At 28.9% G+C, this 13280-nt stretch overlaps 2 protein-coding genes across 2 annotated transcripts in view; both read left to right on the forward strand.

The window, feature by feature from the left end:
- Positions 1-2601, forward strand: part of LOC123297320 (low-density lipoprotein receptor-related protein 6) — a 108935-nt gene extending 106334 nt beyond the window's left edge. The window contains exon 9 of the mRNA XM_044878931.1: positions 172-2601. Coding sequence (XP_044734866.1) covers positions 172-1583 — 1412 coding nt within the window. The 3' untranslated portion in view covers positions 1584-2601. The remainder of the gene's footprint in view (positions 1-171) is intronic.
- Positions 2602-8252: 5651 nt separating this feature from the next.
- Positions 8253-13280, forward strand: part of LOC123298796 — a 46386-nt gene continuing 41358 nt past the window's right edge. Inside the window, exons 1-2 of the mRNA XM_044880892.1 lie at positions 8253-8616; positions 11862-12133. Coding sequence (XP_044736827.1) covers positions 8452-8616; positions 11862-12133 — 437 coding nt within the window. The 5' untranslated portion in view covers positions 8253-8451. The remainder of the gene's footprint in view (positions 8617-11861; positions 12134-13280) is intronic.

Here is a 13280-nt window from a genome sequence, read left to right on the forward strand (position 1 = left end):
CAATCAATTCTTTACAAAAATCGATTTACTAATTCAATTTTCCCAATGCATATTATAAGCAAAAGTTAATATATGTTCAGTTATTTCGGAAAATTCACAAGCATTATACGTCATTATTCAGTGAGTTATTAAAACCATTAAATTATAAAATAATCCTCAATATTTTTTTAGATTTAAATGGAACCAATATTCGAAAATTATATTCATCACCAAAAATTCAAATTACTGGATTAGCTGTTCTTGGAAGCTATATTTATTGGATCGATTCAGAAAAACAACAAATTGAACGTGCTGATAAATTATCTGGACAATATTTAGGCTCGATTCTTTCACAAAAATCACAACATTTAACCGATTTAATTGCTGTTCGTCCAGTATCTCGTGAAGTTTATGAAAATCATACATGCTCAATAAAAAATGCGAATGGAAAATGCTCTCACTTGTGTATTTGGAGTCCCGATAATCGAGAAGAAGTTTGTGCATGTCCACCACCTTTAATTTTACATGTAAACAAACAGACATGTTTAGCAAAACATGATTGTGGAGCAGAATACTTTACGTGTGCTGGTCCGCAACCGTCAAGTAAAGAATGTATACCAGCCACTTGGCGCTGTGATGGCCAAAGTGATTGTCCTGACGATTCTGACGAACATGGTTGTCCAGATTGTGAGGAAAATCAATTTAAATGCCAATCTGGGCAGTGTATTGACAAGATGTGGGTTTGTGATGGTACAACTCATTGCCCTGATGGTAACGACGAAGCGCGATGTTGTGATAAAGTAAGCGATTTTCAATGTCCATCAAATGGTGTCTGTATTTCAGTGAATAAATTATGTGATGGTTGGGAGAACTGTGCGGATGGAGCTGACGAATCAGAAGCTTTATGTTCAAATCATGATTATCGAAAGACAGAAAGTATTTCTAATTCGGGTAACAATGTTGTATATATAATTGCGATAATCGTTGGAATTGTATCGTTAAGTTTATTAATGTTGTTAATTTATCATTGCCATATAAAATTATCAAAACCACATCAACTACCTTACGATCAAGCAATGGACCCTTTGAGTCCACCGGGTCATTCAGTATCCAAAACTGATATTCATTCAAGTAAAAAAAGTCGTCAAACTACACAAACATCAAGTGGTGTACGCATGTCAATGTTAAGTGGAAGTTTAACCTCGAATTATGATCGAAGTCATATTACAGGCGCATCAAGTAGTACAAATGGTTCCGGGTGCTATCCACGGGAAACATTAAATCCGCCTCCTAGTCCTGCAACCACAGCTGTATCCACGCGTGCTGATAGTTCTGTATCGCGATATCGTCCTTATAGACATTATCGTACAATTAATCAACCTCCTCCGCCGACACCTTGTTCTACGGATGTTTGTGATGAAAGTGATTCAAATTATCATATTCGTGGAAGATATGAACCATTTCCTCCACCTCCAACTCCTAGATCACATTGTCATACAGAGAGTTGTCCACCCTCACCTAGTTCTAGATCATCTACTAATTTTAGTCCATTTCCTCCACCTCCTTCACCTGTACCTTCGCCGCCTAGGGGCTACGATTCATAGTAAATTTTATTTTAATACATTGATTCATACGATATACGAGGTGTCAAAATCAAATGGGGTCACGTTCTTATGAATCAATGTATTTAGTGCAATCATTCAGAGAATTAAGATTGATTTAAGCTTAACGAAACGTCAACGTCAGGAGAGCAATATAGAAACTGTATCATTAATGTTGCAAAAAAATTAATTTAAGATTCCTTGCACAAAATTAAGAAAAAAAACTTTATGTAAGCATAATTTTCTTTATGATATATAACCATAAACTTTTTTTCTTATTTTTGTGAAAAGACATCTCAAATTAAATTTAAATTATTTCACCACATTTTTATTTAAGTTAACCATGCGTACATTTCTTTGCTGTTGATGGTTCGCGAAGTTTGAACCGACCTTTAAGTAGTTTATTTTAGTGAACAATTTTTTTAGAGTTGAAATCAATTTTTAATCGTTTTATGTGTTCAAAGATTTTGGCATTTTTTATTTACCAAACCTTGCAATATTATAACAGTAAGTTTTTAGTTTTAAATCGTGTGCGATAAATATTATTTTATATTTTTAATACAATGATCAATTAAAATGATGACAAACTAACTTACCAGGGTCGAAAAACAAGACTATATATTTATGATTTTACAGAAAATGGTGTAACAACAAATTACTTAACTGTTAATTTTTGGATTCAATGTATCACACGAAAAATATAGAGTATTATGGTTTTATGTTTTGCTCCTAATACCGTATTTACCTATTAGGGTTTTTTTTTTGAAAAATTCCGTACCTCAAGAGTAATTTGAGACAACATGGTGGCATTTGATACTTAATACTATCTCTGAGTGATCATTTTGTCGTGATTTACCGGTATAAATATGTATTATTGAACGTTAAAATTTTTTATTATCGTTAATCAACGTTATTGTACAATTCGAGATATGTGATCGTAAAGGAAAGTTTGAACATGGTCATTCTCAGAATTTTTCTGCTTTATGTTTAGAATCCAAAAATTAAAAATAATCATATTTGTTGTTACAACCTGTAATTTATAAAATGAACAAATTTTAATTTCAAAATCGCATCTTCTTTTATTTAATGTATCTTTTTCGTTGTTTTTTATTCTCTGACAAATAATTTAGTGACATTTTTAATTAAAAATGTCGAATTTAATGAATCCGAATATTCCTTTTTGTTTGCCATAACGCATTTATAATTTACATTAAAAATATAATTTATTTTGAAATTGAATTTATTCACGATTCTTTTACATTTTAAGATTGTACAATCTAGATTACAGATTACATTTTCAATAGTTAATTGCTTAAGAATTTTCGGAAGCTAGAGGTTATTGTAGTAACTTTTGAAAAATTTTGTGAAGAAAATAATAGTTTTGAGAAACTCCTAAAAATATTTGTTGATTATTGTTGACTTCCCAGTGTCTCTAAGAATTCAAATATTTAAAATATTTATGATTTCAAAAAACAAGTGTCTTAAAATAACGTCAGATTAATATTTCATAAACTTTTGTCCCCATATTGTACACGTCCCTTTAAATTTCAGTGATTATTAAATAACTGGAGATTTATATCTAGGTACTTTTTATTTTAAACATATGTTCGTGTCCGGATGTTTCTAAAGTATTCAGTAATTATAGTAACAACTGATTACAAAATTGAATTAAGTTGCACCAGGTGAATCTTATGGCGTAATAATAAATTGTTGATGATATTTTAAAATTTAATAACTTACTGTAAAAATCCCCGATAATACTATACCCCTAACTGATTAAAGTAACTGAATATTTAGTGAATTTATTCATATCGACATCTTAAATTCTTAAATTATAAATCATCGATATCAGTTTCTAGATATGTACATTATTTAATTGTCATAAACCGGAATTATTAATAGTTAAACTTGTCCTTTTAAAATAATTGTGAATAAATTCAATGTATTGTTAATTTAATGAAGTATGTTGCCAGTTTTGAATTTTAATATTAGGAAAAAATATCACAATGTGCCTAAATAATTTTTTTGCAAGTTAAAATTTTTATTTTTTTTTCTTCAGAATTAAATGTGATTTTTTTGCATAAATTATTATTGCTATTTTTATTTTAGATTAAAAAAAATTACTTGCAAAAAAATTTTATTTTTAGCCTTTTAAAGTGTAAATAGTATACAAAAAAAATATATTAATAATTTTTTATACAAATTAAAATCTGTTGTAAATAAATTTTCTATTCAAAATTTGAATTTATAAAAATATATGTAGAATATTATGTTTTTTTTTTCTAAATTTTGTTACATAATATGAATATTGTAGTAAAAATACGAATATTATTCGAAAAAGTCATTCACCAGTCGAGACCTCGAGAAAAAAAGATTTTTTGACAAAATTAAGTATTTAGTGTTTACTGACAGATTTAGGTTTCCAAAATTGGGTGTTATCCCCAACTTTATTGGCATAAAGAATTTTTCATTAATTTTCTGGTAATAAAAATACTTTTTTCTGAAGGTCTTGTCTTTATACGAATTTTTTCGAATTATAATGCCTTTAAATCGATCTTTACTGTTCTAGAATATTTGTTTTTGTAATAATAATATGTTCAAATATTATTTTTCTGATGGAATTGAAGACAAATTATATTATCGTTTGAAATTAAATATTCTCAAAACCTACGGCAAGCTAAATTATAGAATTATTTAGAGAGAATTGTTTTGATTTCCATGATAAATTGTTAAATTATTAAATTTTTTTTTTTTTGGAAAATAATGCAAAATGTATTGCAATATTTTTATAAAAATCAATAAATGTACATTTTTAATATAATGTTTTTTATTGTTATTTTTTTAATGTTACATCCTAATTTTTCTGAAGAAGTGGAGGAAGAATATAATGGGCTATTAAGAATTGGGAATTAACATCATTACTAGTTCAGAAGATTCATTCAAAAGATTAAATATTTATATTTATACTCTTACTCGAAGACGTCTGGTTTCGGAAGACAAGTTCTCAAGGAGAGCACAGAGGACTCCTTGGTCTAGGTGCTAGGAACACCGGTATCCCTCTTATGTTTTTTTATTCATATAATATATTCAACAGTTTCCGAGTAAGCTCTGAAAAAATTGAAAATTTTCATTATTACCACAAGGTTTTTAATAATTTCACCATTATTCAATTAAGTTATTGCCTTATTGGTATTTTATGTATTCAAATTAAGGTAGTTCTATCCCAGCAACCCAGTCAAGATTTCTTAAGATTTTGCTTGCGTGGCCCAACATGGCCACAACTACCTTAAACCTTCTTAGCTTTCTAATTTTTACTCTATATGGTCTAGTTAAATTACACGACAAATTAAAGAGATTTAAAAATGCTTCTTTTTTTTTTGGAAAGATATAGTATAACAGCTCGAGGTTGATGAGCTATTTAAAAGTTTTCGTTGTTTATATCTCGGTAACCATCAATATTACAGAAAATCTAATTCTATACAAAATTAAAGAAGATAAAAGTTCACAAAAAGCTCATATTTTATTTTTATCCTAGGAGTGATATTTTCAGAGTTTAAGGGTAGAATAGAATTTCTTAGTACTCCTGTTTATTGGCCTTCCGGTTCAAATATTGTATTAGAAAATTTCCGATGAGAAACAGGGGTGAAAATCTTAGGTCACATCTAAATCTGATCAATGATGATAGTTACTTAGTTATTACTACTTTCTAATAACAAAGAATAGTAACATAGAGGAAGCGTTTTAAAACCAAATTAAACATTCAAACATTGGAAAGATTAATTAGAAACAGTATCTGGCTGGACTGTTTAATATATTTTTTCTATGATAAGATAATGGGGGTGCTAACTTCATGGAGAATTGGTTCGCTTTTAAAAAACGCATGTATGACAGGAATATTTTTTGACCAGGACCATTGTAAGGCATATTCATATTGTTGATAACTTTCTTGCGAAAGTTCAAGTTCAATTTCTTGCGAATATAGCTTTATAAGAGTGCAGATCAGTCTGGAACGCATAAAATTTATTACTGATAACAATATAAGATATAATTGCATAACGAAATTTTGAGTAGGTAGGTACGGTACCTCTCATTCAGTAAACCACGAAACTATTTAAAATAATTAAAAAAATATGGAAAAAATTTTTTTCCCAATTTTTTGTTCGGTTTATCATTAAAGAGATAAACGTACTATAAATTTTAATCTTAAAAATCAATGTTTACCGTATGGTGAGTAAATAAATATTTAGCATCCAATATCTTTTGTCTGCGATTATAATAAAAACGAATAATAATTTTTTTTTTTTTTTGATTATTTAATTTTTTTTTTGTAAATATTAAAATAATTACTTAGATTAGACAGAAAGATAATATATGATTAGATAAAACAGATAAATTAATTTATTTGCTATAGAACAATCACAGTTGAGTTAGAATTAGTTACCGAAAATAATTCATTAATTTTTGTTTTTGTGTAAGGCTCAAAAGTTAGGAAACACAATATGGATGCTAACGATAACCCATTGCAAAACGCCTAAAAAACTTTAAAGCTTTATCTTTCTATATTTGTTTTGTGTCCATTTAAAAATAATTTTTGGATTTTTTTCGGTGTTCTATTGAGTTTCGTAAATCACTTCAACTCAGTTTGGATTAAACCACCTAAAAGTAACAATTTTTTATCAAGGTAAGTTTAGCTAAATCGATTTATTTTGGGCTGCCTGCAATAGACCGTTGTACAGGTCTGTATATAAAAACAGTATATATCAAACTTGTCTATATGCTACTTTCAAGGTCAACCTTATATAATTAGACCCAACATAACTCGATATAACATGTGGGTTAAATTATGTTGGGTTTATTTTTCTTGGTAGTACCTATCTATATTGATTGGTTACATTAAGTAATTGCAAACTTTTAATTACTTTTTTAATGGCGGTGAGTTCATAAAAAAGTAATGTAGGTTGTAGGGAGTGTAGACCAGTGACAACGGTTTCAAACCTTCAAATCTTACGAGGGTTGAGTGATGAATAATTTCAACAGGAATGTATTCTAATCAACCTTTTATGCAATCCACCATAATAGGAGTTTTGGGAAGTAAAGTGGGCATTACTACATTTGGTATTTTCGCTAATACCTAATAATTCTAACGTTTATTAAAATGAGTTGTTAACATTAAAATTGCCATCTTTAAGTTGATATTTGTACTATCTATTCGTTGTGTGCGTAGTCATGGTAGGGATCATGAAGTATGTAGAACAGGAGAAAGATCGCTATGTACTAAAGCATTAGCGTACCTGTCCCTAAAAATTTGTAGAATTTATAGTTCATTTTTCAGCCACCAGTCGCGCTGTCAACAAGAAGTAGTATCTGTGAAGTTAGCATAATGTACAAATTGATATATCATTTGAAATTAGCGCACAACAGCCCGCTTTTATTGATACTACATATTGATCGCAGCGCCTCACTTATTTTATACATATTTTGGGGACAATATTTTCTATAGCGATCGTTCTCCTGTTCTACATACTTCATGGTAGGGATAATAAAATCGATGCCAGCGCTTTAAGTGAAAAATTTTGGAGATAAAGTGGGCTGTTATGACTAATTTGCAATTATTTACATGTTAATGATATAGAAACTGTCAAATTAAAATGATTGAAAAACACTAATTAATTAAACTTAATGCATTAAAAATTGTGAAAATAAGAAATCAAATTGTACAAATATTATTTTTCAAATGTTAATTATCGTAATTATTTATTTAAATTTGTGAAACAAGAATATTAAATTTTAAATGTAAGTTTTCAATGCAATCCACACAATTATATATGCATCCATTAATTCTATAATTAAAGTAGTGTATCGTTGTCATGGAAACGAAATTCACGCTCGGAGCGAATAAGCGGCCATATTGTTTCCGGGCACGGCCGCCGTATTTTATTTCATCAAGTGTCTAAAATGGTCGATGCTGCCGTTTTTCTAAATTCAAAATATGATACTTTGAACTGTCAACTGTCTATTACTTTGTTTCTATGGAATTTTGGATTCAGTGGAAGCAAAAAGGATAGGCCTTTCTATACACTATTTACGGACTTAGGATTTAAGTTCCCATTTTTCGTTAAAAAATTTCAAGTATTCTTTAACTTCATTTCTTTTTCATCGAACCCTACTGTAAAATATTGTATGATTTTTTTTTTCAAATATTCGTTATCACGAACGCTCTCTGCCGTTTGTGTGTCCAATACCAAACTACCAAAACAAAGTCATGTTGTGGAGACTTTTAAATTTAAAGTCATTTAAATAAAGTGGCAATTGAATTAATTACATTATAAAATATTAATAATATGTACATTTAATATTCATTGTATGCAGTTTTGTCGCGTGTTAAACATGCAAATGTTAGAATAAGAATAAAAAGTTTTTTACAATAATGTACTAGAGTTTGTTTTTTAGAATGTAAACAAAAAGGCTATGTATCCCACCAAGCTGGTTCATTGATTTTTAAACGCTCATACCCACAGTGTCGAATAAAAATGCTTCTTGACAAGGTGTGGCGTTTATGTTAGTTAAAAAAAAAAACAACAATGTTGTGCCAAATTTTATAATCATTAAAAAAAAAATGTTTAATATTTTATTAAAAAAAATTTTTATTTAAAAAAAAAAGTATGTGAAAAATGTGTTTTGTTTTGTAAATAATAAATTTATTATTTTGTATTTAAATGTGAAAGTTGGGTTATGGTTCGATGAATAACATTCAGTTTTGAATTGCTCCTCTCGATTGTCGTCGGTTGGGCAAACAATTTTTAAAAATAATTTTATTTGTGAATCGAAGTACCTAAATTATTAGGATACTTCCAGCTGGTTGATCAGGGAAATGACCAGTTGGGCTGCAAGAATGCATAGGCGAGCGGCCACATTTAGTAATGTTGTTACAAGTTGTGGACATCCTTCAGGACCATATCCAAGACGTTTGGAGAAAGTGAAATTTGGTGTACCGTTAGAAGAAGTTTGTAAAAATGATATTCCGGGGCCACTTTTGGTATGTCATTCAAATATTGTTTTTTAATTTTGATAGTTCTTTCAAGTAAAAAACTCTGTGGGAGTCATTTTAACTTACCCTTTAAATTTAAATGTTTTGTAAATAATTTTGGGGCTAATGCAAGGGTATTTAAGAAAACATTCATTCACAAATTTTCTAATTTAATTATCAATTAAATTCAAATAAATTCAATAAAAGCTGTTTAGCGATGAAACATTAAACTTAGTGTGCGGCTATTCAAACAGAAAATAGGTTTCACCCGGAAAGATTTTAGATGGGTGACAGTTTATTTTCCTTAGGTTTATCTGTTACACATGTTTTTTTCCAAAATGATAATGGCGATTTTACCCCATAACGTATTTGGGCGTATTGTTGAGCTAAAACGGTTGGCTTATAAATCTAATTGTTAATAAATTCTTGACCCCCACTTCTTAATTTTATTTTCAAACCGTTAACGAAATTTCAAATAACAAGACTAACAATGACTATTAATTAAACTGTTTTTACAAAATATTATTGAGTCTCAACGGAAATCTAATCCTAGACATTTTGTACATGAAAGGCTTTTCAATTTTAAAGTTTTATATTTTTATATTTGTTTGTGATCCCTAATTCGAATAAATTGTTCTTAAGACTTAATAAGGTGTCTTACTGATGAATCATTTTAAAAAAATTGTATAATTTGCGATGAAAATAAAATCACCTTTAAAATAAAAATTCGTCACTTATATTAACTTTTATCTAACGTAAAATTTAAAGAGGTCTATCTGATAACCGGAATAAAATATTGGCTGATGGCGTTGAGGCACCAAAACCAATGGCCCAATTGTTCCAACTGTAAAAATTATTTCGATTTGATTCATTCATGTGGTTTCTTAAGCTAATGAATCCCTCAAATATTTGCGATTTTTGGAGTGCAAAGCGCGTACGTTCTGTGACTCAAATTTTTTGACAGTCAAATTGATTTTTGGATTTTATATTCAATTATTTTATTGTTGTAATAATATAAAACATCGCTTTTTTTCTTTACAAGTCTTTGACCATTCTTTATTAGAGTTAAGAAAATGGTTGCGATCTTATACTCCTGTATACGAGAAGAAATAGAGACGAAATCTCTTAATTTTGACCTATAGCACCGATTTTGATTTAAATTTGGGATTAAGCTTATTTCATTCTATAGATTAAAGGTTATATAGATGGTGTCGAGTGGTGCTTTTGACTAAGGGGGTAGTAATAATCTCTTCTAGGGAGGTGGTTACTACCCCTATTACGAAACCTAAGAAGAGTGGCTACCACCTCTTGGCCAAAAGCACCACTCGGCAATGCATAACTTTTGTATTTTGGGGTCTAGATAGTAGTGTGCTCTCACTAATTTGGAACTGCAAGCTCTCTTTGAATTATCGCGACTGTTTGTTAGAATATAAATTTAATTTTTGGATGTATTAATAAGATCTAAATTGGCTTTACATCGCAAGTCGCAGGGCGATTGTATCGAGCTGCATTAGGTGCATTTTGTTAACCCAAAAACCGAGACCCTACGTCCGGGTGCCATGCACTCTTTGCACCTCCGGGTAGAGACGATTCTGCCTACTTCACTCTTCCACCTAAGTTCAATAAAGAAATAATTATCCGAAATTAAGCCGTCATAATATAAAATCTCGAAAACGTTGCGAAGTCTTGTCATCATCATATATTTTAACCCTGATATCAAATACGTTAAATACTGTGTTCATTTAAAAAGTTAGGTTAAAGTTCATTGACACTTTTGATCAGAATGTTAAGAATAAGAAAGGACTTTTACTAAATCAACTAATTATGACAGAATGGTCTTTCCCATTTAATCTGTGCAGGCTCCTTTTATTTAAAAATTACAATCAATTAACATTAAAAATATAGATTACTTAATTAATGCCATTCATGTAAATTAGATATTTTAAAAAACCAAATTTCCGTAGTTTATGTTTTAATTAATTAGTGGCTGCATATATTGTGAATTTCCACAAATTTTTACTTTCAAAAAATTTAAAACATATTCTAATAGGATCCACTTTCAAAAAAAAAAAATGTTTGATTAATAGAGATGACAATGTTTGAGATGGTTTATTCTTCTTTTCACTTATGGTTTCGTTTTATTAGAGAAATTAAATTTAAAAAAAATAAAAATATAATTCTCATATGTTTTATACCTGACTGTTTTGACCCGCTTTATTGATTTTGCATTTACCCATATAACTTGTTTTTAGAAAAAAAACACATGGTGACAATTTGTGTATATTTCAAAAATTTGTTTTTTAAGTCATTAATTTATTTGAAAAAATTTCTTTTCGTACAGAAATTAGCAAAATTTTTAATTTTATAATATAGTCGAGGAATTGAGAAATTTTGATTCCGTAAAAATTCTCCAAGTTAAAGCTAAATATAAACTCGTGTTGAATGCAAAATTTGAAATAATTGACCTTACAAATTTGTCCCGATGGACCTAAGTTTAACTTTCGACCTTCATGCAGAATTTGAAAATTTATAAAGAGCTAAAGCAATAAAGATTTTGAGCTCATTTCTTTCGGTGGATGTTGCTGTTATGTGGAAAGTTGAAAAATAGAAAATCAAAAATTAATTTCATACAAACAGCTTGAAAACTACATGTGTTAACTGTAAAAAGTTAAATACTGCAAAAATTGTAGAATTGTAGACAACTGGCTAGAGCCCCGCATTTCACAGGACCCCATGCTAGCTGGCAGTCTTCCATGTACCAAAAAAAAGTAACCGCAGATCAAACTTGGGGTTGACTAAAAAAATGTCCGTGGATTAATGTTTCCACAAAATTGTTTGACAAGTGGTAAAATGCAGCCCTGAGCATATGTAACAAATTCTGCACATTTTAGTTTTTTGTTCGACTTATCAGGGGGCTATCGCCTATTGTAAATAGCCGTAATAGCTCATTTCGGGTGAGGGTTTTACAAAGCATTATATGGGAATACCAACTATATCTGTGTGACATATGTATGTGGGGCTATCTAAGAGTGGCTATCTTTTTTTACTTAGATGACGTAAGAAAACGGACGATTGCGTAAGCAACACTATCTATACATAGTATCTCAACAATTAACTCGGTCAATTGTTTGTTTTCACTTGTTATTAATATAAAAAGTATTCGAACTACTATAAGTAAGCAAAATATAATAAAAATTTATTAATGCACTTCTATGAAATTTTTTTGTCAATTTATGTTTTTTATTAATTTACAGGTATTGATATTAAAATTAAACAAAGAGGCACCCGTAAGGAAAGATGTGTTTCGTGCGCCTGGACATCAAGGTGCTATGAAGAAATTAATACATTTTCTTCAAACCGGACGTCTTGTAAATATGGACAATTTTAGTGTGTACACAATAGCAAGTGTTTTAAAAAAGTTTTTAAGAAAAATACCAGGTGGTGTGTTTGGTCATGAAGTGGAAATGCAATTATTTCAAACTGTTGAAATGACGGATATTGTGGAACAACGTAAAGAAATTAACAGGTTAGTTAATTATTTTTTTATTTTAAAACATTTTTATTTTATACTCGAAACGTGTTAAGAACTAATGTGTTAATTTTCGGTAACTTATTTTCCAAAGAAATTGCTTCATTTTCACTTTTTTAAATTTAATAGGGTATTATCGTTAGTCAAAAATAAATCATGAAATTTGAAAAAAGTTAAAATTTATGTAAAAATATACTTAAATATTCTGATTTCAAGTCATAAACGCACATTTTTCTTTTAAAATATTAAAATTAAAAATCGTAATTTTTAAACTATATATCACGTGACCTAAAACGCGGGTAAGCCCTGCTGTGATGTCATAGCGGTATGAGTCATAGACCATCAGTTAGTTCAGTGTAGACAGCTGGATATAATATATACATACACAGTAAGTATTTATATTTATTATAATCAGATGTCTATGAATATATCTGTCAAACTTATTTGTGTTATTTCGTATAGTGATACCCATATTACGTCATCAAATGGGATGCCCGCGTTTTTGATAGTTTAAAATTTAATTTAAGTTTTTGGCAAGAAAACGTGTGTATTTTTCCGAAATAAATTTTTGGTGGCTTTTTATTAGCAAAATCAACATTTTGAAGTACTCTTTCAAAAATAGTGGAATACCCTATTGTCAACATGTTTAATAACAATTTGTCAAAATTTTATGTGGTTTTTTTTTGTGCGCCCCAACAACCTTAATTAAAATTATAAACGATTTTTGTTAATCATTTTTAAAAACAATAATTAATATTTAACATAAACAAATATGACTGTCAACAAAAATGATAAAAAAAATTGTTTTAGAGAGAATAATTACATGACTAATCAATAAATACCTAAAATAAATATAAAATTTGAATATATTCAAATTTTAATGAACAGATTGTATTTTCTAGAACTGCATATAGAAAAAACTCTAGTCATATTTCTTGCTCATATACAATTTATTAAATTTTCGAAATACTCGTAGTCGTTAGTGATTATAGAGAATTTCTTAGGAATTCATTTCAAATTCTTTACTTATCAAAATCGAAAATTGCGTTTTTCTATTTACTTAATTGTTCCATAATTACTCATTAAAATACTACTTTTGAGTCGTTTTAAATACCAGCAAAAATTTTAGAATGTATAGAAATTA

This window comes from Chrysoperla carnea, chromosome 4, assembly GCF_905475395.1.
Source record: "Chrysoperla carnea chromosome 4, inChrCarn1.1, whole genome shotgun sequence".
Taxonomy (NCBI): Eukaryota; Metazoa; Arthropoda; class Insecta; order Neuroptera; family Chrysopidae; genus Chrysoperla; species Chrysoperla carnea.